The 25,740-nt window shown below is 53.2% G+C and overlaps 8 protein-coding genes across 8 annotated transcripts; 5 read left to right on the top strand and 3 right to left on the bottom strand.

Annotated features, from left to right (window-relative positions):
* Positions 1-553: 553 nt before the first annotated feature.
* A1O1_03172 (peptide chain release factor 1) lies at positions 554-1,980 on the top strand (the record flags this gene model as incomplete). The annotated part of the gene is made up of 2 exons (XM_007724078.1): positions 554-823; positions 946-1,980. 2 exons carry the CDS (start codon positions 554-556, stop codon positions 1,978-1,980), a joined length of 1,305 nt encoding a protein of 434 aa, XP_007722268.1.
* Positions 1,981-2,525: 545 nt separating this feature from the next.
* On the bottom strand, positions 2,526-3,913 carry A1O1_03171 (eukaryotic translation initiation factor 3 subunit E; the record flags this gene model as incomplete). Its single annotated transcript, XM_007724077.1, has 2 exons — positions 2,526-2,739; positions 2,820-3,913. 2 exons carry the CDS (start codon positions 3,911-3,913, stop codon positions 2,526-2,528), a joined length of 1,308 nt encoding a protein of 435 aa, XP_007722267.1.
* Positions 3,914-4,403: 490 nt separating this feature from the next.
* Positions 4,404-5,026, top strand: A1O1_03170 (uncharacterized protein; the record flags this gene model as incomplete). Its single annotated transcript, XM_007724076.1, has 2 exons — positions 4,404-4,566; positions 4,626-5,026. The coding sequence occupies 2 exons, from the start codon at positions 4,404-4,406 to the stop codon at positions 5,024-5,026; spliced, it is 564 nt and encodes a 187-aa protein (XP_007722266.1).
* Positions 5,027-5,748: 722 nt separating this feature from the next.
* On the bottom strand, positions 5,749-8,682 carry A1O1_03169 (uncharacterized protein; the record flags this gene model as incomplete). Its single annotated transcript, XM_007724075.1, has 1 exon — positions 5,749-8,682. One exon carries the CDS (start codon positions 8,680-8,682, stop codon positions 5,749-5,751), a length of 2,934 nt encoding a protein of 977 aa, XP_007722265.1.
* A 3,570-nt stretch (positions 8,683-12,252) lies between these two features.
* Positions 12,253-13,670, top strand: A1O1_03168 (26S protease regulatory subunit 6B; the record flags this gene model as incomplete). The annotated part of the gene is made up of 4 exons (XM_007724074.1): positions 12,253-12,410; positions 12,459-12,500; positions 12,552-12,650; positions 12,701-13,670. The coding sequence occupies 4 exons, from the start codon at positions 12,253-12,255 to the stop codon at positions 13,668-13,670; spliced, it is 1,269 nt and encodes a 422-aa protein (XP_007722264.1).
* A 2,005-nt stretch (positions 13,671-15,675) lies between these two features.
* On the top strand, positions 15,676-17,519 carry A1O1_03167 (activating transcription factor, other eukaryote; the record flags this gene model as incomplete). The annotated part of the gene is made up of 4 exons (XM_007724073.1): positions 15,676-15,787; positions 15,949-15,987; positions 16,055-17,159; positions 17,213-17,519. The coding sequence occupies 4 exons, from the start codon at positions 15,676-15,678 to the stop codon at positions 17,517-17,519; spliced, it is 1,563 nt and encodes a 520-aa protein (XP_007722263.1).
* Positions 17,520-20,404: 2,885 nt separating this feature from the next.
* Positions 20,405-22,093, top strand: A1O1_03166 (uncharacterized protein; the record flags this gene model as incomplete). The annotated part of the gene is made up of 4 exons (XM_007724072.1): positions 20,405-20,536; positions 20,621-20,901; positions 21,014-21,360; positions 21,477-22,093. 4 exons carry the CDS (start codon positions 20,405-20,407, stop codon positions 22,091-22,093), a joined length of 1,377 nt encoding a protein of 458 aa, XP_007722262.1.
* A 617-nt stretch (positions 22,094-22,710) lies between these two features.
* On the bottom strand, positions 22,711-24,096 carry A1O1_03165 (guanine deaminase; the record flags this gene model as incomplete). The annotated part of the gene is made up of 1 exon (XM_007724071.1): positions 22,711-24,096. One exon carries the CDS (start codon positions 24,094-24,096, stop codon positions 22,711-22,713), a length of 1,386 nt encoding a protein of 461 aa, XP_007722261.1.
* Positions 24,097-25,740: the final 1,644 nt, after the last annotated feature.

The following is a 25,740-nucleotide window of genomic DNA, read 5'->3' as shown; positions in this document are numbered from 1 at the left end:
CGGTCGAAAATGCATATACACGGCACGGCGTGGGAAGCTTGCTTCTACATCGGAATAAATGGCATGGCTGATGCCGGGAGGAGTTGAATGCTGGTTTTGCTTCGTTTTCAGGATGACAATTGCGTGCTTCAGTCTGCATGATAGATACAGTTTGATCAAGTATTATAATCACAATCCATACCATACCTAGTGCTTTACATTGGCCAGGACAGTCGTGTTGAACCGTTGAAGCACCTCAATCGACGAGAAAACCCGACCTGTAGCAGTCGATAGAGGACGAGGCTGAGGATCATGGCAAGGCTGAGCATGACTCGCGCCGATTGGCTGTCAAACTTTCTATTGTTGCGCATCTACAAACACCGAATTCTGGTTTTCTCTCCCGTGGACAGCGACCATCCCACGCATCCCTTCATCTGCTTGACCAATTTGGGTCCTTCGAGGCATGTTGAGTAGCGGCCGGAATTGGCGGCTATGCTCAAGATGCCTTGGACTTTCGCTGCGCACGGGAGCTAGGCCTGTCTTTGCCAGGGCTCGCTTCCAAAGTTCAGGTATTATGTCGTGTCCTCTCTATGCAGCGCAGCTCGTGGCAATACTACTTCGCATTCGAGTTCAAGTACTCAGGCTAACCTTTAATCCAGCTGTTCTCTCCGAAATCGAGTCTCAAATATCTCCTGTCCTCCTCCAGCGCGCGCGAGCGGTCGCTGCCGAACACAAGCAATTGGCGGCAGCCAATGCAACCGAGTACGATGTCAGCATTGCAAAGAAAATCGGCGAACTGAGCCCGGTCGCCCAAGCACTGAAGGAGTGGGAAGATGCTCAAAATGTATGTTCGACCCCTCCCTCCTCTCTTGCGAAAGTCACACAAATTGCAGGACATGTACTCTGCTTCAAAGGAAAAGGACAAAGAAGAAGACTGACTTGGATATTGTCTGCGATGCTCTCTAGTCACTCGTCGAACTCCAAGGTCTGCTAGACGACCCCTCGTCAGACGCGGAAATACGCAGTCTGGCGCAGTCAGACATTGAATCGACGGTCGCGGAACTGCCTGCGCTGACGTCCCGGCTCAAGAAGTCGCTGGTGCCCGCCCACCCGTTTGCCAACCTGCCGTGCATGATCGAGATACACCCGGGGGCCGGGGGCAGCGAGGCGTCGCTGTTCGCGCACACGCTGCTGGAGATGTACCAGGGGTTCTGCGCGCGGATGAAATGGCCGACGCAGCTGGCGTCGTACACGGCGGACGACTCGGTGTCGGACAAGGCGCTGACGGAGGCGCTGCTGGAAATCAACCAGCCGGGCAGCTACGAGATGCTGCGGTCTGAGGCGGGCGTGCACCGCGTGCAGCGCGTTCCCGCGACCGAGAAGAAGGGCCGCACTCACACCTCGGCCGTGTCGGTGCTGGTGCTGCCCGTCCTGCCGGAGACGGGCGGCGAGTCGGACCTGGACTACGAAGACCCAAACTCCGACTACTACATCGCGCCGCCGGACGTGCGGTCCGAGACCATGCGCGCCCGCGGCGCCGGCGGCCAGCACGTCAACAAGACCGACTCGGCCATCCGGCTGACGCACATCCCCACGGGCATCGTCGTCAGCATGCAGGACTCGCGCTCGCAGCACAAGAACCGCGAGAAGGCCTGGCAGCTGCTCCGCGCCAAGATCGCCCAGTTGAGGCGCGAGCAGCGCGACGCTGAAATCACCGCTATGCGTCGCAGCGTCATGGGCGGCGTCGCCAGGTCTGGCCGCGAAGATAAAGTCCGCACCTACAATTACTCGCAGAACCGTGTCACCGACCATCGCAGCGGGAGCGAGACCTCGAACCTCGACGCCGTCCTGGCCGGCGAGGAGCCGCTTGAGGCCATCATGCAGAGTGTCAGGGAGTGGTTGAGCGAGAATGAAGTCAAGGGTCTGTTGGCCGAGGAGGAGCTCAAGGATAAAGCGAAACAGAACGAAAAGGAGAATCAAAAAGAGAATGGGAAGAAATGAAACAGAGAACTAATACAAGAGTATCATGCAGTGGCATCTGATGAGTCGCTCTACTTGTGTGTTTGTTGAGAATATTGTCTTTCAACCAGCTATTTGAGTTCTCGCTATGAGAAATCCTGCCGTTGGACACTCATGATTCAATTTCATGGGTATCATGCCACCACACGCGAAGCTCTCTGCTGCTTGTGTCTGCTTCGTGCTCTCCCTGTGCTGCGTAGAACCATGTCTGTCCTCTCTGTGTGATGCTTTTTGGGTCAACGCTCCCCATTCCTTCACTCCAGCTTGACTTAGCTGACAAGCTCATTCCCATCGATGCTGAACCCTCAGATTCTCGCAGCTCGTCTCAGCACTGTACAATTGAAGCTTTTCTGATTTAGCAGCGATCACATCCATGCTACCGACCCAGCATACAAAACGCCATTCCATTCCGTCGCAAAGTAATTGGTGATGTCATCTCAAGCCTGTTGTCCCAGTCGGCTGGCAATTGAGAAAACCGTCTAATCCGCTGGCTTGTCATGCATCTCATGCTGTTTCTTTTGTGCTGTTCACTTGGCAACAGCAGCACTGAGGACTTGGGTGCGGAAGAAAGCGCCCTTCGTTCTCTCAATGACTTGTTGATACACGCTCTGGGGTGGATGGTTCATGACCACGGTGCCGGCTTGGTAGTCGATCTTTGCATCGACCCTGGTGTCGCGGATCAGGTTGACAATCCATTTCTCGCCTTCATCTGAAGACAGGCCGAGACGGGTGGATAGATCCCTGGAAAAACAAAGTGTTAGCATATGCATATCACATGCAAGCGCCTGGTGCGCCGGGAAGGGGAAAGTATTAGGACTTACTGAATATCGATCCTCTGGTGAATCTTGCAGTAGCTTTCGGAAATCAGATGTCGCGCAGCCTCCATGAAGGCATCGGCCGACGACCCCAAAAAGAAATCTCCTCGGAGAATTGCTTCGGCTTCAGACAGTTTCTTCTGGGCGCCCTCGAAGTCGAAGTCAATGTAGAGAGCCTTGATGAACTCGGTGATCGGGTCTTGATATTCGTAGACTTCCTGCTTGACGACACGCACAAGATCCTTGAGTTGTTTCTGGTAGTTGTGGGAATTGTTGAGTCGGTTGCGGTTGGTGATGACCGCGGCAGCCAGATACCGCAGAATCCACGGGCAGACGGTCTGGATGGTGCTGATGTATGGGGCAGAAAAGTATAGATCGGTGAGCTTCTCACGGGCTGGTTCATAGTTGAAGAAGGGGAACAAGGCGTAGTGGACGAGAGCCTCGCGAGCGGTGAGTTGCGCCCTTGGGTTGTTGAACAACCGCGTTTCGATGTGCTCCTTGACCTTCTCGACCTCTTCAAGCGCGTTCTCCCACTCCTCGCCTAGGATTTCGCAGACCAGCTTTCCCCACGTAGCCTTGACCACCTTGTCGTTGTCCGTGGACAGCACGCGGAAGCGGTACAGCAGATCGGCTGCCTCGGGGTACAGACCACACTCGTAGCGGAACCGGCCGAATTCATAGAGTTTGTCGACCATTTCCGGCGTGACGCCATGTTGTTCCTCCAGAAACTTCAAGTTGGCCACCTTGTCGCTGCGCAGTTGAGATGTGACCGCCTCGTCGCTGAGGAGGTTTGTAAGGTGTGCCGTCTCTTCTTCGAACGCAGCCAATTTCTGCAGCACTTCCTCTCTCTTCTGTGCGTACTCTGCAGGCACGTTTTCTGTCTTGTGGATCTCCTTGTACAGGTTTCCCACGTAGTCGATCATGTTTGTGTTTTTCAGCAGGTTGAAAATCGCGAGCTTCAGGTCATCGTAGCGCTCTTGTGAGATCGTTTCCGAGTTGAGTTGATGTTCAAGTAAAGGGAAGACGAGGTGTCGGTCCATATGTTGGACGAGTTTGGCCAGAAAGGCATACTCGCCCGTGGGATCGTCGACGGCGCTCATATTGACTTTGCCTTCGTGCTTTGGATCTGTAGCGTTTTGGGCACTGTTGTCGTCTTTTCCTCAATTTTCTTGAGGTTTTCGACAGTCAGTTCGGGGCGGGGGAGAAGGAGAGGCGCGGTGACTTGGCGACTAGCTTGAGATGCTGGTGGGAGCTCAAGGGAGAAGATGAAGCCGGGGGTGTCGTCGTTGGAGGGATGCTCTGGGTGTCCTTCGTGGATATCGTCGGTTGAAGGCATTTCTTCTTGTGTGGCCCGCTGCCACAAAATTTAGGTTTCGGGTATAGCCGTGTCTAGAGCAGATACGATCTAGCGTGAGGAGTAATAGATTTTCCGCTCCGTGGGCAGGGGCTTGGCATCATGAGGTCACATGACTTGAATGGAAGTTCACAAGTCCAGCCATTGATGGCACCCAGAAGGACGCTGTTTGTTCACACCCTCCACATCCCTTTCACTTCCGCCGACCTTCATTGTCAATGTACCACATAAACAACATGAGGGCGCCTTCGACACTCCTTCTTCGTGCGTTGCTGAGGCCTCAGCAGCCTCTGTGTCAGATCAGATCGAAATCGAACTGGATGCCCCGGGAGAAATATGCGAAGATTACATTACTCGATAAACTACACCGCAGACAGAAAGAAGCTCTGCGCAAGGAACGTACGTGAGGGACGATTGAGGAAGGTATTCACTAAGCCAGTTGCTGATTCATACTGCAGGTCAAAGTAGCCAAGTGCGCGCCCAGAAGATGACCACCGAGTCTCTTCCTGACCCTCCACCTTCGCAAATCCAACATCCAGTCTCAACTCAAACCGGCCCGAGCCCGACGATATCCTTGCTCCCCTTCAAAATCAATCGCACACCATCCTCTAACCTTCCCATTTACCAAAGCTCCAAGGCTGGTGGAAGCAAACACATCACCTCGATACGAAAAATCACTGGCGATCTGAACGAGCTGGCAGCACGAATACGCATAGCACTTGGATTGCATCAGCATGTGGTGGATGTGAAAGGTCGCCGCAAGGAGACGGTGGCAATCAACTGGACCACGAAGCAAGTAGTTGTGCGCGGATGGAGAGGGCCTGAGATCAAGAAGTGGGCGGAATTGAATGGTTTCTGAACCAATTTGAGGGAAACAATGCGCAAAGTTTATGCTCGCAGATCACAGCCCTAATGCAGAGACGGGCGAACATCTCACTGCATCAGAACATATGACCCAGAAGCTTACTCCAGTCGCACGACCTTCGAAAGGTCTATTATGCGGGAGATTGAGGAATGAACAAGTGCAAATTGTAGGAGGTCCTTGGGCATGGCTGTGCTACCTCCTGAAGCATCTAGAAGCCGTTGCGGTGCGTGCGAGAAATGTATCAAGTGGACAGTTGCGGTTATCGTCTATGGTAGCATGAAATATGCTCGGAATCAAGAGGATAGGTTGGGTAGCTATTCTTTGCTACGGCGTGGGTATCACCCTTGCACTTGTGATCAATGGGGCAATGCTCTTTTCTTGACATTAAAATATCAAATGCAAGTTGAGTAGTAGATACAGCGGGAGACGTCCCTCCGTGATTTTGGTCCCTTGCACAATTGCCATGCCATTCGTAGCCAACCACAGAAACCACGGACGAAAACCTCATGGTCGTCGGTAGCATAGCCAATCGCAGAAATATGCATGTAATGCTGGGGTATCACTGATCTTCCTCCTAGACATCTAGTGCGGCGTGCAGCTCATCCGATACACCGACCCATGCATACTATCCATGAGTTCCGCCAATGCTGACCGGACGTCAAAATCGGGGAAATGCAGCAGCGGGACGCGGTACGAGACACAGTCGTACAATCGCGTCATTCCTCCAAGCCAGCAAAGACGCACAACTGCCGTAAGATGCCAGGATCGATGTCCTTCTGGATCATAGCGCCTAGAAGGCTTTCTTTCCTCGGCATAACACCCAAGGGAACAGTCGTGGAACCATGCTCGTTGACAGTACGTGCCTTCTGGACCAAAGTCTTCAAAACAGCCATCGCACGATTCGCAATCGCTCCATAACCGTTGGCATCGGGTTCCGGGTTGTTTCTGCCGTTTGCCTGTGGGTGCTTTGGGGCCATTTGTGTCGTTCTGTCAGCGCTGAGAATTCCCACCAAGCGCAACAGGTTGCCAGCAAAGCCATCTTCGGATTCCAGCCACGAGCGCGCCAAAGGATGGTCGGAACCGGGCGCGAGGCCGGCCAAAATCTCAGCTGCCAGCATCCCTTGCAGCAGGAAAGGCTTTCGTGTTTCAATGATGGTCCTTGTATGACTCGAAGTCGCGGGTATTGGGGAGATCGCAAGTCCAAAACATCTAGTCAACAACTCATATGGCGGGGTTGAATGAGCGTCCGCTGCAAAGATTGCCTTATAGTACGTTCGATTGGGTTCGTCGCGGGCCAACAATTTGGCAAGACTGTCCACAGCCGAAGGCATGTACTTGTGCAAAGTCGGGGTGTACATCGTAAACGATACCTTGGGCGATGTGCCTGAGGTCGGTCGAGGCATGGGCGCAAAGGCGAGAAGAAAGTGGAGGATGCAGAGCGATTCTTCCTTCCCAGGCAATTGCAGCGAGGTGGACAAGTTGCTAAGATAGACGACAACATCCTTCATGAAGTCAAGGGCGTTTCGATGATTCCGCAGGAACATTTCCATAGTGCCCAGGTATCGAATAACAGTGCTGAGCAACTTGATGACCTCTGGTTGGCCAAGTATCCCAAAGTTGGCTTCATAGAACGAGAAATTGCGCATAAGCGTGGTTATACATATTAGGCGGTCAGCTGCCCGCTCCAGATCGTATTGAACTGTGCCAAACTCGGGTGCATCCTGGAGAGACTCATTTTCCAAACGACATGCTCGTACTAGCTCTTCGTATGAAGGCAGGAGCATGTCATCGGAGACTTCTGTGGCATGCTCACTGAGGAACTCGACCTGATCCGCAGCACAATCGAGTAGCGCATCCATGAGGTCTTCGCAGTCCATCAAAGATAGTTGCAAAGCAGGTTCCGTGGAGAGGGTGACAAGCGTATCCAGGGCCAGTCGTGTCTCCGCATGAAGCCCCGACTTTATGCCCATGGTCAAGGCATGTATGTCGATAATGCCCATTTCTCTGACGGTAGGGACGACAGGCTTGGACTCCACGATATGCTGTCCGATGATGAACATCTCATCCACATTGATAGGCCCGTGAAAGCGACTAGGAGGGAGAACATCTGGTTTGAACGGATCTTGAATGGGCTTCGACAGAGGTTTATCCGCTTCTGGTTCCGGCACGACCGGCTTGGGTGCGGTCTGTGGACGCTTTTGAGGTGTCTGGATCTGCGCCTGCATGGAGGTGATCTGTTGCGGATCGTACTGACGAGGCATGTTTGGCCGGTTCTGCGGCGTCGCAGACAGATCCTGTGGTCCTTGACTATGGGGAGGGATGAGTCCGTTTGTGCCAGGCTGTGGCATCTGAACCCCAACTTGTCCATTGACAGAAGGTGCTCTTTGATGTCCGGGATCTTGTTGCTGATGGATCTCCCGGGAAGGAGACATCTGGGGTTGACTTTGATTTTGTATGACGGCCTGGGCTGCCATTCTTTGTTTCTGTTGCGACATCTGCCACGCAGCCTCGTAAGAACCAAGATTGTTCATCCAGTAGGCCTGAAGTTCCTGGGCAGCCTGCATTTGTTGCGGTGGTGGAAACCCGAATTGCTGTGCAACAGCACCCCACTGGTTCAACTTCGATATCCTTTGTGACCCTCCATTCTTCACGACAGCAGCATACAACCGTAACAGCTGAAGGGGTCTGCCACAAATCACAGGATTCAGGTCCACAGGTCTGCCACGAGCAGCCATAAATGTCTGCAAACCCCTTATGAATTCTTCTGGGTTGCCGGGCTTTGGGGGTTGAAAGCCTGCCGGGGGCCCTTGAGGCATCTGTGGATTAGGGAGGGGTTGTCCGGGATTGTTTGGCATGCCGTTTGCGCCACGCATCGGCGGTCCTTGACTCTGTGCCTGCATCTGGCGTGCTTGAGCCTGCAGCTGCATCTGATAGTTCCTCTGTGCGGCCGACATCCCCGGGTGTTGAGGCGCCATCGTTGCTTGCGGATTGATCCCCATTTGAGGCATTCCGTTGTTGATGTTCTGCCCGAATTGAGCTTGATTGTACCCGGCGGGGAAGCCTCCGTTGGGCATGAAGTTGTGAGGGTTGTCATGAGGCGTGCCCACGCGACTGGCGTGGTCCGATGGGCCGGGCGAAGCATGAGGTCCACCATGTTGTTGCGGTGAAAACGGACTGGGCGAAGCGGTGGAGACGCGTTGATTACCACCAGGCTGGCCAAATTGGCTTATTTGCTGAGTCGTGGGGGACGGGGTGGCGTTTGATGTCTGTTGTTGAAGGTGTGGAAAGTGCGTCGGCGCGTTCGAAACCGGAGGGCCGCCATTTGCTTGCGCATTGTATCCCGGGAAAAGCGCTTGTCCGGGTGTTTGCGATCTCGATCCAGGCAGTCCACCTGGTGCCTGTCGTGGGGATGCGCCTAAGCTATCGTCCCTTGCTCTTTTGGAAGGTATTACGGGATTCGTCTGATAGATAGGATTGTGGAAGGCAGGCGAGGCAGTCCGAGCGGCGCCATTGAGGAAAGCAGGATTCTGGAATTGCGCAGGATTTATGGTCTGAGGAGGCTGGAGAAAAGACATGCCAGCATCCATCGGGCCTCCAAAGCCAACATGGTTGTTTGGAGTCGAGGAGGGATCGGAGAGCCAAGGGTTCATGGCTTGGTTGAGGACCGGTCATCCATTGGCTATGGTAGAAGATATCATCAGTCTCAGCTCAACAGTACGCGCATCCATCTTAGTAAAGATGTCGTTCGCATTTGGATTCAGCATGCTCGTGATGGCTAGCCATGGGACGATGGACACGCCCATCGATGGGTGTGTAGGGAAGGATGAACTGGGTGCGCCCCGGAACAACAAGGACGCGTCGCAGGTGAACGTGAACGTGGGATAGGGACGCGCCGAAGCATGTGATACGGAGGATCTCGAAGATGATAAAGAGGAGAGATGGCTTCGAATAGGATTAGGATGACTTACCTGACTGGCAGTGTTTGGGGAGAATCGTCAGAGCGCAGAGGTATGCGAACCGAATCGGCACGTCGAGATTTCTTTGAGGCTGGGGTACCCAAAATGGCTTAGCTCGGGCGGCGTCTGACTGAGGCGAATCGGGAGGCCCTAGAAGGAGAGGGGGGAAATGTTAGTCATGGTCAGCCAGACGAGAAGGACGCGGCAACGAGGATCAAGAAAGTCCCACTCGGGACCTGGACCTTGGGCCGTGCAACAACGATCTCAATCAAGCATCTGGATGTGAAAGTAGACGCTAACGATGGAGACGATGGTCACGGTGGTAGGAGAGAGGGTGATGATGTGGTGGGCAAGCCATGTGCTGTACTGAATGATTCCGGCCGTTGCGAACCGGCGCCCGAGGGCTGGAGAGGACAAGCCCACTCACTACTATCTTAAGACATGCCAGGGGATCCGGGGGAGCTGAGGGGGGAGTCGAATGGATCAAGAGGTAAAGAGAGATAGTCGCAGGCTTACCACGGATGTGATTAGAGGACGACTGTCTTTTTTTCGATACGCGGCGATGCGTTGGATGCTGTGCTGTTCGTGTATGGCTGAGGCAGCCAGGAGGCGAAAGTCACAAAGCGAGTAGGTACCAGGTAGGAGGAGTACAGGTGCGTAGCAAGCCAGGGGGCTGTGTGTAATTGAATACTAGTACTGGGACGTGACCAGCGGGTAGAGGAAACACTCAAGATGCAACTAAAACGGTACCTAAGAGAGGTACCCAAGGGGGATGAACACTCGGGACTGTGAAAGGTCGGAAATCGGGCCAGGTAAAAATTGTGAGTGAGTGAAAAAAGAGGAGCCTAGAGGGGGAAAGGGAGAGAGTCAAGAAGGGAGCGCAAGAGCTTGAGTGACGGGTGTGCAGTGTGCAGTGTGTGAGAGTGGCAGAGAGAGGAAGAGGGAGAGATTTGCCGTGGGTGGAAGCTTGAGGGCGGCCAGTGCAATCAATCACCAGTGGCAGCACTGCACTCTGACAGGGGGGCGTGGGGGCGAGGGGAGTGCTCAGCTCTTGGTGCCTGCTGACCTGCGGTGCAGACTCACCACAGACCCAAAATAATCCAGATAGCTTCCCTTAGTGCCGCTAATTTGGGGGATTGGTGACCCCAGAGGCCTGCCTTGAGCGTTCTTATTGGGTCTCAAGGGGTCCCTTAAGAAATGGCCTCGGGCCGCGTGTCCGTCTCAAGATGGAGGTTTGTCAGTTGCGCTGTCAGCCAAAGCCGTAACCTCGTCTGACACAAAGTGAAGCCAAAGACTTCGACCAGAAAATGTGGTCATATGAGATTTCCTTCACAGTCAGACAAAGGCACTGGGTGAGCTGAGTGCTGCGAGACAGCCAAACCTGGGCAACTTGGATCAAACTTGTGATAGTAAGAACCAAGCAGGCGGCTCACTCCACTGTCCAGTTCAACTCACCACAGCTCGAAAAACCGCAGTGATCCGATAGAAGATGGAACGCACAACATGCTCCGCTTCCGCCTATACTGGCCATGCCTGTCACCTGGAGGTAAAACCCTCTCGCTTGCTGCTCCAGATTCTCCCAGCTTGCTCACCGTCCTCTGGTACGGCGGTTGTTGGCTTGCACATCCAGCGGGTGAAGCTCACTGGCAATGCAAGATGAGCAGGTCGGCGGATGATTGTGGGTGCTGTCCACTATAGTTGCTCCTCGGCTCGGGTACATACTGTGTAGATCCAGACTCGGGAATTCACACCCGCAGTGCGAGCCTCTTAATGCAGTGACGATAGAGCCTGAAGATGACCCCAAGTGGCTTCTGTGGACGAAGGTGGCTCTTGCCGGATGACTGTGGAAGCGTCCAACCTGGAGTTCAACGGCGGATGGAGATGTTGTTGCAAAGAACGGCGGCCGCCATACAGAGTAAGAGCAAGAGCAAGAACGGCAACTAAAGGTGAAGGAGGAAGAGAAAGAAGTCTGCGTTCTACAGCAGAAGTCAAGAGCTTACATACCTAGTCTAATCCTTCTTGCTCAACACTTCATGTTTCTCGCGGAGCAGACAGAGTTTCCCTGATTGGCAGATCCACGTAAGGATTTCCCTCATCTCGCCGGTTGCGTGTTTTTAGACACAATTCCTGATCGTGTCACAAGCCAGAAACAATATTCCAGCAAGCTTGGTGCCTGATCCCACCATCGAGAATACGCATGCGGCTTGCCACCCTCTACTTTCTACCGATAGTCAAGTCAAGAGAACACTACAGAGTGTAGGCAATGGGGGCTATATCTCTCCCAAGTCCTGAACTCTCTCCAAGAAGCCCACTACGCAACTGGAGCGATCACCGCAGTTCTTATAGACAAGTTGAAGTGAGCAGCATGAACCAGACCATGCTAATCGTGCTTCTCGTCACACAACATGTTCTGTAACATGGTGTAGATGGGTGTTTGATCCTAGGCCAGCTGGCAGACTCTTTAAACAAAGGGAAAGGCGCCATGGCTTACCTAGGTAGTACTTGTGGCGGAAGGTATCTCTACGCTGTGAGCGGAGCGAATCCTTGCCGGCGGATCAGGAGGCAGTTTCGTTCTACCACACTACTATCACAGCAACAGAGTCAAAAAAGTATCGTGGCCACATTCACAATCCCGTTGGCCGTAGAGAAATTGTTCAAGGTACCTACCAGGTCAGGGTCGAAGGACGAAAGAGTTTGGGAGCTTCGATTGCGTCTCGGGCGCCTCTCCCGCTGATGACAGCTCCAGCAGTGGTAGTGTCCATGCTGGGGAGCCTTGGGGTTGAGGTTGGTGTCGGGAGGGTACGAAGTCCGTAGTTGTCTCAACCAACGCCAGTCGCTCATCGCGATGAATAACACCTTGCTGGCCCAACAGCCGACCAGCGGCCGTAGCCTGGGTTCGCAGTACTAGTACCTTCTTCTCTCAACTGGCAGCGCAGATGGTGCTCACTACAATGATTGTAAGGTGGTATACACTGGAAACACTGGGCAGTGTTCTCCATAAAAGGTACTTACGTAGGTACCTAAAAGTGCACCTCCCCGTCTGCGCTCTGATAACCATTTTGGGTTTAGTGCCATATTCCCGACTTCGCGTTCCTTCGGTGGCCTTCAAACATTCCACTGACCAGCATGAACATCCTCCAGATCTCGCCATTGCCAACCACATCTCCCCTGGACCTATTCTTGCTCTGACGGATTAACTGACAATCCGCCGCCTTCATCGCTCTCATTTGGACATCTTTCAAATCTTAGGGTGCCGTCAAAACAATGGGCGACGTCCTTGTCGACAATCCGGTCCATTCTATCCCACCGCACAAGAAACCACTCATTTCAGACTCTATTCCCGACATCGATTCTCCAGAAGGGACTGGAGCCGACAGCAACGATGAATACTCCACATTGAAGAGATTGCAGAGGCACTTGGAGTAAGGCATATGTGATCGAGTTGAGGACGCCACAACTGACGGAAACAGGTACATCAAGTTGCAGGAAGAGTACATCAAAGATGAGCAGAGGTAATGGGATGTTGAGATGAGTGTGTGATTATCTGCTGACTATCATTACAGATCCTTGAAGCGAGAACTGGTGCGGGCGCAAGAAGAGATCAAGCGGATACAGAGCGTGCCTTTGGTCATCGGCCAGTTCATGGAAGCTATCGATCAAAAGTAAGGAGGTTGCCCCTTTACAACTTTTCGCAGACACTGATGCCTCAAAGCACCGGGATCGTCCAGTCATCCACAGGATCCAACTATGTTGTCCGTATCCTCTCTACACTTGATCGCGAGAAGCTCAAGCCTTCATCCTCGGTGGCCCTGCATCGCCACTCGAACTCTCTTGTCGACATTCTCCCTCCGGAAGCGGATTCGTCTATTGCAATGCTTGGGGCAGACGAAAAGCCAGATGTTTCGTACGCAGATGTCGGTGGTCTGGATATGCAAAAGCAGGAAATTCGGGAAGCGGTGGAACTGCCATTGACACATTTCGATCTGTACAAGCAAATTGGTATTGATCCACCACGAGGCGTTCTGCTCTACGGACCGCCCGGCACAGGAAAGACTATGTTGGTCAAGGCCGTGGCCAACAGCACCACTGCAAACTTCATCCGGGTGGTTGGCTCGGAGTTTGTACAGAAGTACCTGGGTGAAGGGCCCCGAATGGTCCGAGACGTCTTCCGGATGGCTCGTGAGAACTCCCCCGCGATCATCTTCATCGATGAGATTGATGCGATTGCCACCAAGCGATTCGATGCACAGACCGGGGCGGATCGAGAAGTTCAACGGATCTTGTTGGAGCTGCTCAATCAGATGGATGGCTTTGACCAGACCAGTAACGTCAAGGTGATCATGGCAACCAACCGCGCGGACACCCTGGACCCAGCTCTTCTTCGACCGGGACGTCTGGACCGGAAGATTGAATTCCCCTCGCTACGGGATCGCCGAGAACGTCGATTAATCTTCAGCACCATCGCCAGCAAAATGTCTCTTTCGCCCGAGGTCGACCTCGACTCGTTGATTGTCCGGAACGACCCGTTGTCTGGTGCCATCATTGCAGCGATCATGCAAGAAGCTGGACTGCGGGCAGTGCGCAAAAACCGATACAACATTATCCAAGCAGATTTGGAGGATGCCTACTCGAGTCAAGTCAAGGGAGCACAGGAAGCGGACAAGTTTGATTTCTACAAATAGAATAAAATCATGGAATCGACGGGTTGGGCATTTGTTCTGGAATCCTTGAGGCTCGGGGCCAGAGCAAGGCTGCATGCATTGCAAGGTTTCTAGGTAGCGATGGGGTGTACTCAAGACGACGGTACCTGACAACAGGTCCGGAAACCACGTGTCTCATCAGACAGTATTCACCACAAGCAGACCCGGTCCAAAGCAGCCGGCAGCAACTCAGGCTGGGTGAAATCGATGCACGCAGCATGATGTATAGTAGTACTACTATCGATAACATTCAAACCCCTTCTGATATCCAATAATGAAGATGTCTTGTACCAAGTAGGTATCGAATGGATAGTTACTGTATGGGCCTTCAATCCGCAATTACTATTGGTTCCTGGCCAGGGTACGTACTCCCACTGGCATGGGACGATGTCAAGGAGGCGATGCGACGACCTCCTGGGTCATGATTGCGTCACGTTTCGGTGGGTCGGGGCGTACCATGCTGTATTAATAATGTTGCGCTCCCCTACAAGCATGGCTATTGCCACGATAACTGATAAGTGCGATCTACATTGATAGCGGCCTGTACGTGGCTGCGCTGGGACTGGTCAGAGCAAAATGTACCTAGGTACACACAACGCAGGATAAAGGGGAAGGAGAAATAGTTGGCAATTGCCTTTGGGCTGTCCTGCCAGTGTTAAAGTCGATACAGAGTACAAAGACACCCACTAGATGACCAGGCCCTTACAGAGTACAGTATGGTTAGTAGCCCCAGGGGTTCGATGATACAGACCACCACGATAAACAGTCGGCGAATAAAAGGAGCTTTTACGAGCAGGAAGAAGAGACTAAAGATGGTGTGGCGTGCTACTATTGGCGAACATGTAGTATGGTGGAGAGAAATCTTCCACTTGGGAATGAAAAGTTGAATTGATAAAGCTAAAGTCACTGGCTACTATTAGCTTGAAGCAGGATAGTGCATTCATAGGCTGCTCTAGTGGGTAATTTTAAGAGTGAAAGCGGAGGACGAAGATGCGATTGCGTCAGAGTTTCAAGATTCGTACCAGTCACTTTACGGCAATTACGGGCAGTGGTCCAGTGCTTTTTCTCTCATCTCTGCTCCACCTGTCTCTGCCTGTATCCATACACTCTACAGCGGCAAGGTAGTATGGACCTAGCGCAGTTGATAGGGATATTTGGCTCTATCCAGGTAATCTCCTCGACATCCTGAGGTCATCGTTTTCTCTTCCAGAACATCTGCCTTTCGCCAAACAACTCTCCCTGTCTGATCTGTGCATTCCATTCCATCCACCGCCCACGGGACTTTTGGCTACCTGAGAAAACTCTCGATCCTGTAGAGGTATCTGAGGTGGTTGTCTCTTTCGGTCGGGGTCGTGCAGTAGTACCTTGACTTGGTCTGCAGTGCAGCGGTTTGCACGGGTCTTCCATCCGTAACGTCATCCGGCGCAGGTTTTCCCTCTGGAACCACTTACTGCACACCACACGCGTCGTACCTAAAGCGAATCGATCCCTTTGTTGCTTCGACTCGATCTTCTTTCCTCGGTCATCATCAAGTCGCGTACCACCGAAGGGGAAGCAAGAAGTGACTTCCAAGAGACACCTTCAATCCCTGCCAGTGCCAGTGGTAAGCAACACACACCTCTTTTTAAGCTCTTGTCTCTCAGCATCCGGGCCCAATCTCCGTCCTTGTTGGACGGGTAGAGTGGCGATGCGACGGGGGTGTTGGGTGGCTCGCGATCGCCCTGGGAATGGGCGACTTCTTGTGCTGACACGTCCCTGATTCGCAGGCTCTAGTTGCGCCCATCGCTCCCAGGCCGCTCGGACACGAAAGACCCTCAGACCTTTCTCCGCCCAGCGACTTTCAGTCCTCCCCCCAAGTCTGCCCTCCCTCGCCCGCCCTACCAGAGTATATGAGGCGCCAACGCCTTCCCAGCTCTATCGACGTCACTTCTGCAACGACTGACGTTGTTTCCTCAACCTACGTATTGCTTCACCACCACCCGACAATATGGCAAGCGCCGCAGTCGCAACTCAACCATCACAACAACATCTAGGGGCTGGTCCAACCTCTCGTACGTCGTCGCCTATGGACAATAAGAAGGTCTCGATCAATCAACAAGGTTAGTCTACCTCGCCGCCCCTATGAGTAAAATTTCTTCCCTCTTCAACAATTACACAATGCGGCCATCAATGTCATCGATTGCGCATCGGGAAATGCGTCATGCATCAACAGTACCCTCGTAGGCACATGGGGACATGGAGACTGACTCGGTCTGAGCAGAGACATCATCACCATTGCAATCCAAGTCGTCGCTGCCAGGTACGCGTTGCCTAACGCGCCACCCGTTGTTTTTCCCAATGTACATTGATCACTGACTTCGATGCAGAAGCGCAACCTACGTCGCTGGCCGAAGACACAAAGCCTGTCACCCAAGTCACGGAACCTCTTGCGCCCCCGCCGCGGCCTGCGCCCGCCAACCCAGCCGAGACACCAGACTACTTCTCGGCGGTGCATAACAACGCAAGTGGAATCGGTCAAGAATTCAATCCCTTTGAACAATCCTTTGGCGCCCCATCAACAGAGACGCCAGGTAAAACCCTCCTACCCCCCGTCGCCGCCCTCACCTCTCCTGCTATCCCGGGTACCAGCTCAACAGGAGGGTACAACTGGCAAAGCTCACTGCGATCCGGGCCATTAAGCCCTGCCATGTTGGCTGGTCCACAACAAGGCGACTACTTCGACAGCATCGGCCGTGGCTTCCCTACTCCCAACGAGTCATCGCTCCGCACTGGACTGACGCCGGGCGGCGGCGGGTCTATGTTTCCGGCGCCTAGTCCAACATCTCAAGCCCTCTTCAATTCATTACAAAGTGGCGGCGCCACTCCTGGGACATTGGATTTCCACCGCACTGCCATGACTGCAGCTGCGCGAAACAAGAATAACCAATTCGCCAACACGTCCAATCCGCCAGAGCCTCTGCCGCAACCCACCAGTATGGATGCCCAGCACGATGCCACCGACGCAGCCAATGGCCTCTTCATGTTAGCCAAGGGAGGTCAATCGAACAACCAATTTGCAGTGCCCAACCCGGCTCCAACCCAGCTGGCCGCGCACAACGGCCAAGACCCGAAACGAAACAGCCGGGCCTCTGTGTCTGGCCCTGATGTTGACAGCCCTGAGAGTCACGAGGAAACGAAAACCCCTGCTCGCGGGCGTGGCAAGAAGAATCCCAAATCAGAACCCACCAACAACCGAAGGAAGTCAGAAGCCCCCACGAAAGGAAGCAACAAGCGATCAAAGGGCAACTCTGGTGCTGCTAACGTCGACCCGGCTCTTGATCCCCACGAAGAAGACGATGACAGCGAGGACGATCAGGATCACGAAAATGGTAACAACAGCAGCAGTAGCAGTAATGCCCACAACAACGTTGGCAGCAACGGTAAGAAGATGACCGATGAAGAGAAACGACGGAATTTCCTGGAGCGCAATCGGTAAGTCCATCGACACGTCCATGTTCGTTCTGCCTTCAACTAACATATGACAGTGTGGCTGCTTTGAAGTGCCGACAGAGAAAGAAGCAATGGCTGGCTAACCTCCAAGCCAAAGTGGAAATGTACTCTGCCGAAAATGACAGCCTCAACACTCAGGTTGCTCAACTGCACGAGGAGATTCGTACCCTGCGTACCCTCCTTATGGGTCATAAAGATTGCCCTGTCGGCCACGCTCAAGGCATCGGACAATTCTTGAACGGCATGCAAGACCCGACTGCCTTCGCCAATCAGCACGTCAATCCTTATGGTATGGCCATGCCAAATCCTGCACCTATGCAGCCTGGCATGCAGAGAACATGATCGCCTTTCGGTACAGAGGTGAACATCAACTGGAGCCACACATAATCCGGTTTTCTAAACTAATTACCCATTCATGACCGTCAAGCCTGCTTCGATTTTGAAGTGGAATTGGAGTTGAGGAGCACGGCTAAAGACGTGTTCGATTGTGCCTGCTCCCACTACTTCACCTTCACTTTCTTTCGACGCCTTGCATTCCAGGATACGGCCATTCAGCAACGGGCCGACGTTGATGCAATTGCAGCTTTTGATCCTTCGATTGTCTCTCGACTACTTTGGGGTTCTGTCAAGCTCGTTTCTCTGTACATAAAATGGGGGTTCTGTACAGCACCAGCAAAAGTACGGGAGGATGGGGTCCCGATACGGTGTGGCCTTGATCTCTTTGTTACCTTGTCATGCGTTCATGCGGCCACACACACGCACATTATGGGAAGAGGACACAGGCCTGGGGCAATGGAGAACGGGGCGATTCGGGGAGCCGGGGAATCGAGGAATTGGCGTTCAGAAAGTCTTTTGTCAGATCCTGTTCTCAACACACAAGACATCAGCTGGAATTCCCTGTACTAGGACTTAGTTGACGAGACTAGAAGATCCAATTGATGTATTGAGTTGTGAGTAAGGTCTTTTCTCAGAAGCACGGCATTGCTTAGGCCTCGCGGCTGTCATGTGATGAAGAAGCAGGTCGGCGTGGCTTAGCAGCATCTTGGAGAAGGAAGATGTGTTCCTTGTGGACTTGATGAGTTCAACTGCCTTGAGTGGTAGTACTGCTAAGGGGAGGTCTGCTCCCTGTAACGGTGAACGATGTCGCTTCCTTGGGCAAGTTGGGCATATTGCTCTGCATGAACTCCAACCTCGTCATCACACAGGATGCTGATGTGTACCAATCAGAGGAATACTTTCACTGCATGCATGAATGGATTGCTGCATGCGCCAGACAACGCAACGACCAGCTCTTGACACAGCCGTACCGGATCCACGGAGAAAAGACTGAGTCTAGTCAGGATATGGGCGTGCTTGGTGTACTAGACCCGACAACGCACGGAGACTACGTGCGACTTGGGCAGGCCAGATATCGGGACATCGCGCGCCTGTCACAGATGATCAAGTCAGCAAACGGAGCGAGTACGATAACATCCATGATGGCCTTGGTGAAGACAGCATACCTCGTCCGGCATTCCGCATCTTTCAAGCATATTCTCAGGTGCAGTATCAGGGTGACAGAACGTATAGACATACGCGAAACAATGACCTACACGTCCACACCAACTGGGAGCAGCTTGAAGAGAGGAAGCCTGTGCCTGCCTTCACAGAACCGCCAGAGCTAGAATATGCACTTGACAATGATATGAAGGTCAGTAGTTTGGTGAGATTGAGCAATAACTTGGACGGCGAAAAGTGTGACCATGATATCGGCATATGCTCCCGGGCAAGCCATTCATCCGCCCAGCAGGTGGTCGCAGGGGATATATCCGAGTGTACAAGCATCGGGACTTACAATCCAGCCATCGTAGACGGAAATCTGGAAGACCGCGAGCTGATTATGTGGATCGAACCGTCGATCGTTGCAATGATGGGTCGAATCATCAACGAAGATAAACCCCCAGGCCCAGGCCCAGTCGAAGTTGGAGTCCTAGCTTCAGACGGCGACGACGGCAACGATGGAATGGTGAATATGAGGACGCAAGATGGCGAAAATCTCGTTTCAGAGCGGTCTTGAAGAAGGTGGGAATGGAACTCGTCCGAAAGCTCAGATGCTGGGCTCGGGAGATTATGCTGGAACTACATGGTTGAACTCAATAGGATGGTTTCTTTGCCGGGAGCTACCGCAGATTCTCAGATCCAGTGTGGGTCGTGAAGACGATGGATGCTGAAGCCGAGGAAGTGAGTGATTACAGGATAGAGAAGCTACAGTTCCCTAGTACTTCTATATAACTCTGTATATCTCGGTGCCGTTAAAGGTAAGGCGTCTCTTATATAAGGAATCATCATTGGCTAAGAGGAGAGTGGAGTCGTCCGGAATAGGTAATTACTGTTTTTGTCCTCGACTTCTTTCACACCTTGATAGGTTCATGAGGAAGCCTCGCGCCCGGGCAGATATGGGCATTATCCCCTTTGCAATGACGACAGTGTAATTTGTTTCTGACCGGCGTCAATTCCGAAGGAGGCCGGGCACAGCTGCCTCCCTAGACGTTCTCGAGGGATGTGCCATTTGTGTGGGGCATTGCGTGCTCATAGACATGAGCATTTGTTAGGACAAATGATTTGCGCCTAGGTTTGACATTGCAGCTCAAAAACATCTGTTATGGGGTAGAGATGCCGTATCAGAGACTTCTTTATGTGTCGCACATTGCGTGCTCCGAGACCTGTACATTCCTGGGGCAAGCTCTTACGCTTAGTTTTCACCTGGTGTGTCAAGAATTCGTTAGGGAGTCCAGATACCGTATCGGAGGCTCAATCAAGGGCCAGAGCATTCACGTAGGGCGTGGCGTGCTCTTATTAGACCGAAGAGTCCGTAGGTCAAGCTCTCGTGCTCTGACTTCAACGTTGCAGACTGCAAATCCGTTGTGGAGCACAGAGAGATAGACCTACCACCTACCCCCTGGACCGAACTCGTTGTATCTCCCAGAGTAACATGCCGTGGAGCTCTGCAGGCATGAGATAATAGTTTCAGATATCGCGTTCGCGATGGGTTCTGACGTGCTCCGGGTGCAAATCTTGTTCGAAGCAGAATAAGAAAGAGAGCATGGATCGTTGCCATGAGATTTGGTAGTCGTGGTAGTCGTGGTAGTAGAAAAGTACCTGGGAGACATTCACACCTGCAGCCCGCGACTCTCGTCTGATACCAGCCGTTCGCACAAGGGAAACCCCTGTACATCCATCCATCAATCATGGCTTTCGAACGTCTGGCCCAGTTCTACCGGTCGTGTCTGTTCCAGATGATCATCGTGGGCCTTGTCGCCTTCTGCGAACCCGGCATCTGGACTGCGCTCAACAACCTTGGAGCCGGAGGAAACGCCAAAGTGAGACCAGCCCTCGCGATTGATTTATCCTTTTTTGTTTTCTGTGCACATGGGCCGCTGACATATGTATTCTGTTTGTTGTAGCCGTTTCTGAACAACGCCGCCAATGCCTTGACGTACGGACTCATGTCGGTGGGCTGCTTCCTTGCCGGCGGCGTCACCAACAAGATCACAGCCAAGTGGACCTTGTTCATCGGCGCCGCCTTCTACACCCCCTACGCGGCCGGTCTGTACTGCAACAATCGCTATGGCAACGAGTGGTTTCTCCTGCTGGGCGCCGCTCTCTGTGGGATTGGAGCGTCTCTTCTGTGGGCCAGCGAGGCGGCCATTGCGGTTGGATACCCGGAGGAGGAGAAAAGAGGACGGTAAGTAACCAAACAACTCTCTGCTCTGTTCTGCTCTGTTCGATCCTCAATCCTCAATCACAATCACCCACATTACTTGCCTGGGGAATCCGACTGACTTGTCATGCCTCAGATATGTTGCAATCTGGATGGGCATCCGCCAGATGGGACCGCTGGTGGGCGGTGCGATATCCCTGGCTCTCAACGTCAACACGGACCATGTCGGCAAGGTCACCTACACCACATATCTGGGGCTGGTGGCCATTTCGTCGCTCGGAGCTCCATTTGCATTGCTATTGTCCCAGCCGCAGAACGTCGTCCGAAGCAACGGCACCAAGATCCCGTACTTGAAGAAAACGAGTTTCAGCATCGAAGCCCGCGGAATCTGGAAGCAACTGAGGAACAAGTACATGCTGTTGCTGGTCCCTGTCTTCCTGGCGGGACAGTTCGGGGCGACCTATCAAGGGAACTATCTGACTAGTAAGTGGTTTCTCTGTCTCTGCGTCTATCCCTCGCTCCCTTTTTCTGTTATCCAATCATTCATGGCATCACCATCACAATCGGTGACCAGAGGCCCGGCGGCTGATCAATTCCAGCATACTTCACCGTCCGCTCCAGAGCGCTGGCGTCGTTCCTGACTGCCGTGGTGGGCGCCGCAGCCAACCTGGTGACGGGGATCATTCTAGACCTGAAGTATTTCTCTCGCAAGACCCGATCCAGAGCCCTGTACATTTTCGTCCTCGTCTTCGTCACCGCGTCGTGGACGTGGAATGCCGTCGTCGAGACCAGACTGTCGCGCATGGCCGACCCGCCGGCCTTCGACCTGGGCGACGGCGCCTTCTTCAACTCCGCCTTCACCGTCTACATGTTCTTCCGCTTCTTCTACGAAGTGCTGCAGACCTACATCTACTGGCTGATGGCCGAGATCAAGGGTGCCCAGGGAGACGGCGACATCGCGCGCACCACCGGCATCCTCAGGTCGTGGGAGTCCATCGGCAGCACCATCGCCTACGCCGTCGGCGCCAGTCACTGGTCCAACTTGAACCAGATGATCCTCGGCTTTGCCCTGTGGGGGTTCACCATCCCGTTCACTCTTCTCGCCGTGTTCGGCAATTGGAATGTATCAACGTCCTCTCCGGAGCCGGAGGTGGAAACAGATGATAGTAGTCTCGAGGCCCAGGAGGTGGTCATCAGTTCTGAAGTCAAGAACTGAGGATACTTTCTGTCGTGCACATAGCGCGGGCTGTGGGAGGACTGAGCCATTCACTTCCAACTTTTCGCGGATGTGTCGAACGTACCGAGAAGATTGGGTACCTCTCCTTTGCACATGCTGAGGGATAGACAAAATAGACAAAATAGACAAAATAGACAAAATAGATAGAGACCCGAAAAGAGTTCGGGAAAGCGTTCGGGACTGTGGTACTTGGGTCAAGGAATTGTTAGACAAAATAGATGGAATATGGCAAGTCTTCAGCGTGGACGTACTTGGAAGTCTTCTTGGTTATTTATTTGGTGTCAAAAGGAAATAGGATAGGCGATCGAACTCCGGTTTCAATTCTCTTTCCATTGACGGTCTTCATGGTGGATCCACCTTTATTCTGCGTGATAGATTATAGGTGTATCTGCCATACTACAAAAAAGGGAGGGATATGAGGACCACTGAAGACGGAGTACCTCAGGCATGTACATGGGTCGAACACTACCAGACCTTGTTGTTTGCTAGACACAGTTCTTTCGCGTGGGAGTGGACGTCGGACGCTGTATGTTAACCCATCACCAGTGAATATATATTCAATTTTGCGATCATCAAACAGAGGACATCTAACAAATCTATTTCGACTTCTTAACCGACCGACCCTTGACGAAAACCTTTGCAACATTTCGATCATCACCACTCATGACGAACTTCTCCAGAATGTCTTCCGTAGTATCCTCGTCCTCGACCAGGGTGATGATACCGGCGTCGTCTCCGACGGTGTGGATCTCCAAGGCATCGAACTCCTTGCCGACGAGGAAATTGCCGATCTTGTGGTCGAGACTGCAGACGCGCGCCCCACCCAGGGTGGCCAGGTACAACATCTCGGTGAAATGCAGGGGCTTGTCTTGCAGGTGGTCGAGCTGTCTGGCTTTGGACACGGCAAAGGCCTGTCTCATGCAGTCGATGATGGACGACGAAAAGCCGCCGCCGCTGTCGGTGCCCAGGCCGACCTTGATGTCCTGGTTCAAGTACTCGCGCACGGGGGCGACGCCGAAGACGCCGCTGGTGGTGTTTGAGATCGGACAGTGCGCCACGCCGCAGTCCAGCTCCTTCAGTCGCCGCATATCATAGTCGTCCATGTAGATGCAGTGAGCGAGGATGGAGCGGTCGTTCAACAGGCCGAAATGCTCGTACAGGTCGGCCTCGCTGTCGAATTCCGGATACAGTTTCTTGGTGATTTCCATTTCCTGCAGCGTTTCGTTGAAGTGAGTCTGGATCGGCAGGTCCGGGTTCTTCTCTGCTAGCTTGCCCAGACCCGTCAGCACGTCGTGGTCGCAAGCCACGGCGAAGCGCGGCGTCAAGATCGGCGTGACTAGTTCCTGCGTGGGATCGAGCTGGCGTGTATAGGCGATGAAGTCCTCCGTCACCGCGATCGACTCGGCGGCGCTCTTGTCGACGTAGTAGTCCGGCGCCTCGCGATTCATGTTGCATTTGCCCACGAGCGCGCGCTGGCCTTTTTGCACACAGATCTCAGCCAGGATCTTGGTCGCTTCGCCGTGCAGAGAGCCGTAGTAGGCCGCCGTGGTGACGCCTTGTTTGAGGAACCCGTCGACACACGAGGCGTAGGTTTTGCGTGCGTAGGCTGGATCTTGGAATTTGGCTTCGTGCGGGAACGTCGTCTTGTTTAGCCACTCCATGATCAGCTTGCCTCTGCCCAGGCCTCGCTGCGTCCACTGTGGCGCGTGGTTGTGCGTGTCGATGAACCCGGGGATCAGGAATTCTCCTCGCTCCAAGACTGTGAAGGTAGGAGAGTGCCTGCTCAGGCCATGTTGAGATAGCAACGAGTCAACTTTGTCGTCTGCCACGTCCTTTTCCACCACGGCAATCTTGCCGTTCACCCCGACGATGAGAAGCCCTTTCGGGATGATTTCAATCTGTTTCGGTGAGAGATGGTGGATGATTGTGCCTAGGAAGGCCAAGGGGGCATCTAGACCCTGCTTGTTCTGAACGACACTCATGATGGCGACGATTTGTTGGCAGCGCTGGACAACCAGAGAGAAATTCAGTACTGATAGAGCAAGGGTCGTGCTCGCACCAGCCTCGAATGTCGAACTCGTTGCTTTTTCTTGTTCACAGCCTCGTGGCTTTGATCAAGGTCGTCCTGTGCCCACCCGGCAACAACCGTGTGCTGGCTTGACTAGACGGTACACTCGTACACCGGTACGATGGATCCCAAATGGTGGGGATTATGGATCGAAAGTAACCCGACCAATGGAGACCTCGATCTGACAGATACAGCTCCCTAACAGCCTTGACAGTGAGAATTGGAGACAAGTGTGGGTTGGCAAAGAAGCAGTGAGTCTTTGTTTCGCTGTAGGGCTCTTCGGATAGCAGTCAGCCGGAACATGCTTGTGATGCGACGTCTACCGGTAACTTGAAAGTCGACTGATATCAACGCTAGAGATAGGTAGCTTTGATAGTGGCAACCGCGGATTTAGGCGCGTTCCGGCTATGTAGGACACGCTACAATAAAGCAGGGAGGAGGGGCCGGTTTGGTGAGGCTACCAGAACGCCCTAGCAGGTCCAGCCGAGATGCTGGCCTACTTTTGGAAGGTGAGTAACAAGACCAAGATAGGATACCAGTCCGTGTAACAGGGGTCGTGGTCTCGGGAGAGACACCGATCCGTGTCATCGAGGTCAAGTTGAAATCATCTGGGGCCGACTCAAGCCACATTGGCAGACAATGGAAGGCTAGTATAGAGTCCGTGGCAACCCACTGGTACGTACGAGGTCCGGTTTGGAGAAGAAGGTGCCTGGGGACTTTTGGTGTAGTCGTCGGCAGGGTTGTTAATCCGTCCACTTAACTCGTCTATTCTGTTAGTTATCGGCCCATCTGGAGGAAGGCTCTTACTTGAGATCTATAGTCTAGGGCTTGACACTTGTTTGAGGGTATGGGACTTTTGTGTTCGGTGTCAGTGGCTCTGCTTATGACAAGGAAGTGGCCTATTGTCGTGAGGATAGCCGTAGAGCCACTCCCCGATAGGCGAGACCGAGCCTAGTCCGTGGTTTGTGGGGCTGAGCGTGACCCAGCCTTGCTTGGCTGATCCCACTATCCGAATAGGGGCATTGAATGAGTTTGTTACCCCGGATGGATTGATAGGCATTACCCCCCAGATACGTCGCTGATACTAGTAGACGATCTTGGCGCGCCTCCACTATTTGCCCGTTCCAGGTTATCTAGTATCCACCAGTCCCAATTGAGACCCACTTTACCGTGGCTCGATGAGCTCCATTCGTCTACAGTGAGCAGTATCCACAAAATAAGAGCTTCCGCGATCTTACCATATCGGGTGGCTAACTTGAGTCTGGTTACCGTACACAGCAACGAGGCCTGTATATACATACATAGCGGACTTGGCAGCGGTGAGCATATCACTTGGCGGAGCTATCGCACGACTCACACCTTCTGGTGGGATGGATCAGGGCGCTCGGTATGGATACAGTACCCAAACATTGGACCCGAGACGACAAGGTGGGACTGGTTATCATGAAGCGACGTCGATGCATAACGGTATTCGGCTGTGCGAGATAACTGAAGTCCATTTCTATGGCCAGACCTCAGCCTTACCTCCATCAGGCCAGAGCTCAAGAGACATCGAGAC

This window comes from Capronia coronata (genome assembly GCF_000585585.1).
Source record: "Capronia coronata CBS 617.96 chromosome Unknown acBCG-supercont1.2, whole genome shotgun sequence".
Taxonomy (NCBI): domain Eukaryota; kingdom Fungi; phylum Ascomycota; class Eurotiomycetes; order Chaetothyriales; family Herpotrichiellaceae; genus Capronia; species Capronia coronata.
The sequence above is the reverse complement of the archived record's forward strand: the minus strand, read 5'-3'. Positions and strand labels throughout refer to the sequence as shown.